Genomic DNA, 3907 nt, shown 5'->3' on the forward strand with positions numbered 1-3907 from the left:
GGCAATTTCTAAAAATTATTTAATTATTTTTTCTCCACCTTTAATTGGAGTTTAAAATCAAATGTGTACTTTTTTTCTATTGCTCGTATTTCAAGAACCCTGTAGCTGATAGACTAGATACTAGGAAGAAAATCTTTACTGTGAGAGTGGTGAGACCCTGGAATAGGTTGCTCAGTGAGGTTGTGGATATCCCATCCCTGTAAGCTTTCAAGGCCAGGTTGGATGGGGCTTTGAGCAACATGGTCTAGAGTGAGGTATCCCTGCCTATAGCACGGGGTTGGAACTAGATGATCTTAGAGCTCCCTTCCAACTCAAACCATGCTATCACTCTGTGATCAACTGAAAAGGTTTGTTTCCATTGTATTTCAAAAAAGTATTGCAATCTCATTTTTATGAGGTAAAAACATTGCAGAAACTTTTAAAATGTTGGCTACAACATGCTATCAAATACATGGGTTTTATTAGTATTAAAATTTCTGAGCACTACAAAAAAAAAGTGAAGAAGTCGAACAACTAACTTGTCACAGTGAGATGTCACACGTTATGGAAATAAGAAACTCAACAGGAAATCACTTCTGTGCTTTGCCATGACAATGTGTTTTAGGCAAAACTGCATCTTCTTTTGTGGGAACACTGTTCAAGTAAGAAATTGTGGCCAGTTCGTACTTGTTGCAGGGCAGAAACTACAAGCTCAAACACTATTTTTAGAGCAAAACTGCTCTTGAACTGCCCTGCATGCAAAACCCCAGCTTGAAGTAGGCAGGTATTTGCAGTCCGTGGAGTATCACAGTTCTCTTTGCATTTATTTTCCGTGCATTGAAGCGAGCAGTTCTGGATTCAAATTCTTTCTTTCTATGGAAAGAAAGGAAAGGAAAGGAAAAAACAACAGTAAACTTTGTATTGTTACCCTTATAAATTAAAAATCATCTTAGCTTTGTCTTATGCCATGCAGAAACTCTGATGCAGCTGCATCCCACAGGCTGCTCAAGGGAACTCACACATAGTCATTCAATCTGTAGCCGCTATGGGAAGCAGATGTCAGGGAAGAAGCGTGGTTTCCCTTGTAGGCAGTTGGTGGTCTGCAGGAGGGAGCCGTCCTGCTGCTGCAGTGCCGCAGCTGCTGTGGAGCCTGGTCTGTGCTGCACTGGCCCGAGGTGCAGAGCAGGGCACCGCCGAGGATGGTCAGTGATGCAGAGACAAAGCCCAAGTACAGAGCTTGGCCTATCTCGTACTTCATCCCCTGGGGAAGCAGTGGGTTGTAGAAATCTGTAACGACGTCGTTAGTGGTCCAGGAAACGGGTACCAGGCAAATGAGACCAGCCAGGATGAAAACAATCCCTCCGGAGACCGCGATGGAGGCTTTGGCAGAGGTCCCTTTGGCGCAGTGCGTGCACTTCATACCGACGACGGCGATCACGCAAGCCAGAGCAGAAAGGATGCAGGAAATTACCATCATGGCACGGGCTGCCTGGAGGTCAGGCGGCAGCGCGAGCTGCGAGCGGTGCACTTGGCACTGATAGATGCCTGTGCTGTGCCAGATGCACTCCATCCAGAGCCCTTTCATGTACGCCACAGCTGTTATAATATTGGTGCCCACATGCGCTGTTCGCCACCAGTGAGGCAGAATAGTAGCAATTAGTGTCCCAATTAGGCCGAGCAGACTGAGAGAGAAGCCAAGTAACTGAACGGCCGTGCTTGCCATGCTAATGTTTGTCCTGAGCGGTTCCCTTAATAAAGCACCTCCGCTTGAATTCCTTCGGAAAACATGGGCTTTTCTTGGAAGATATGCAGCTGTTTTACCTTGACACCTTCCACTCTCCTAATAAAAGGTAATTGAGGAAAAAAGAAGTTAATTATTACCCAAATGCATTCCCTCTCCAGCCAGTAAGGTGCCTTCCAAGTGCGGTTAGTGCAATAATTAGCATAGTTATCGCTGTTAATCGTATTTTTGTGGAAGTAATGGGAAAGCAAGCTTCCCTCTCCGCGTATATAAACAGGCTTCTATTGCCCACTGGGAAAAAAACTCGAGACAATTTATGAAATGGAAAAAAATATTTTAAATTGAAATATTCTTCTTCCCAGCAGACTCTTCACTAAAGCAAACATGATTTCCTCCTAAAGCAGAGAATTAGCTGGTGTTAACACTCAGAATGAGTGAGATTTATAAAGTAGGGAGCTGCAGGTTGCTTTACACGATGAAAACGTTCCCAGAAGGTCACAGCAGGACTACAAAAACAATGAGGGTGTATTTGCTCAAACTGGGGAGCAGCGAGAATGATTTAAAACCTGTGGAAGAGGATAACAAGTATTGGATTAAAGCCTCTTTCCTGACTTGCCAGTAATTCTTGAGGTTGCATTTTAATAAAGCAGCTCAAAGGGGAGTAATTTTCATTAGCCTCTGTGGAGACTCAGCTTATGATTTTAGGTTGTGGGCTAAATGACAGCATGTGAAACCAGATGTACATTCTGGAGCTTCTGAGGAGCAACACCTTCACAGTTTTGTCATATATAAATTCCATCTGAAAAGCAAGGAATAGGAACTCTTCCTTTGGTATAAATCGCAGTTAAGTGGCCTGTTCCAATGGCTGTCTTGAAAGGTCTGTTATACATCATGTATTTTGTGTGTGGGCAGAAACCTGATATTTTAATATATAAAATAACAGTTGCATCAAAATCCAACTTGGAATTCAGAAACAGAAACAAATTTAGGCTCCAATCCTGCAAAAGACCTGATGTCTGTTTGTGGGGAAAGCCTAAGTTTTTGCAGGGAAAGGGAGGAAAGCATCTGCTGAAACTAATGAAGACTGTTGGAACAAGTAGAGTGAGGGAAGCAAAAGCTGGTTTACATTCACCTTATCTCACTAATGAGGCAGGACTGCAATTTTTGTCTCCAGATGACATCATGACAGGCACTGATCTCTGCGTAATAAAAACATGCAGCATCTCTAACAACCCAGAATCCACCTTAGACTTTGCACCAGATGACTGGAAAAAAATTGAAACGTATGGAGAGTGCATGGGTTTGGCAGTCCTACAGACCTGGAGACTTGTGCTCAGACATGCTCTTTCTCTTTGGTATGGAGAGCATCTTCTTGGTGCGGACATATAGTGGGAAGGAAGCGGTGTTGGATGGGTACCAGCCCCTTGCAAAACTTAAGACCAGCTTTGCTTTAGAGTGGCACATTTTAGGACTCATTTCAGACACTCTGTATCTAATGCTTACACAAAAATAACCTGTTGTGTGTGGTTGTGGAAGTAATTTGCCCAATTGGCAAGCAGTGAGAAAAATGCAGAGGGTTTCTCTCAAAAATCCTTTTTCTAGTGGGTATGGCACAGTCTCTCTGAGGTAAGGGTGCACTGCATACTGTTCTCTGTAACAGCTGTCACAAGGTACTGCAATGTAGCATGGCAAACATTATGCCCAAGCACAGCATGGAGGTGCACAGCGAGAGTAAGCAGGTGGTTGTCACCAGAAGCACTGAATGTTTGGTTTCTGTTCCCACCATGTGCTAGGTGAAGAGCTCTAGAAGTCCTCAAGCTATGTTTGTCTTCCAGATTATTTTATTTACTATATTATGCACAAGGAAAACTAAACTTTGAGGGACTTTTTTTTTTTGGGGGGGGGGGGGGGGGTTTTTTTTTTTACATTACTCTTTCCTGCAAGGCATGTCATTGTTAGATCTAAGCAAACCACTTGCTAGAGAACTCACCCTGGCAACACCCTTCCTGGACCAGGAAGAAACAGATCTCACTTTGGGACATGGCACAAAGATACTCCCTTCCATTGCTTAGTCCACATGTTAAGCCCCTATATTGCACACCACTCTGAAGAGTGCCATAGGTTACTCCTCTGTGTTTGCAAACAAGCTTTCAAGGTCAGGCATTAGGCTTTGCAGCTAATCCCAGA

At 43.7% G+C, this 3907-nt stretch overlaps 1 protein-coding gene across 1 annotated transcript; it reads right to left on the reverse strand.

Annotated features, from left to right (window-relative positions):
- Positions 1–994: 994 nt before the first annotated feature.
- On the reverse strand, positions 995–1702 carry CLDN14 (claudin 14). The gene has a single exon (XM_042810651.1). It carries the CDS (start codon positions 1700–1702, stop codon positions 995–997), a length of 708 nt encoding a protein of 235 aa, XP_042666585.1.
- Positions 1703–3907: the final 2205 nt, after the last annotated feature.

This window comes from Centrocercus urophasianus, unplaced genomic scaffold, assembly GCF_019232065.1.
Source record: "Centrocercus urophasianus isolate 14NV4802_14NV808 unplaced genomic scaffold, USGS_Curo_1.0 seq_12, whole genome shotgun sequence".
In the NCBI taxonomy this organism is placed as follows: domain Eukaryota; kingdom Metazoa; phylum Chordata; class Aves; order Galliformes; family Phasianidae; genus Centrocercus; species Centrocercus urophasianus.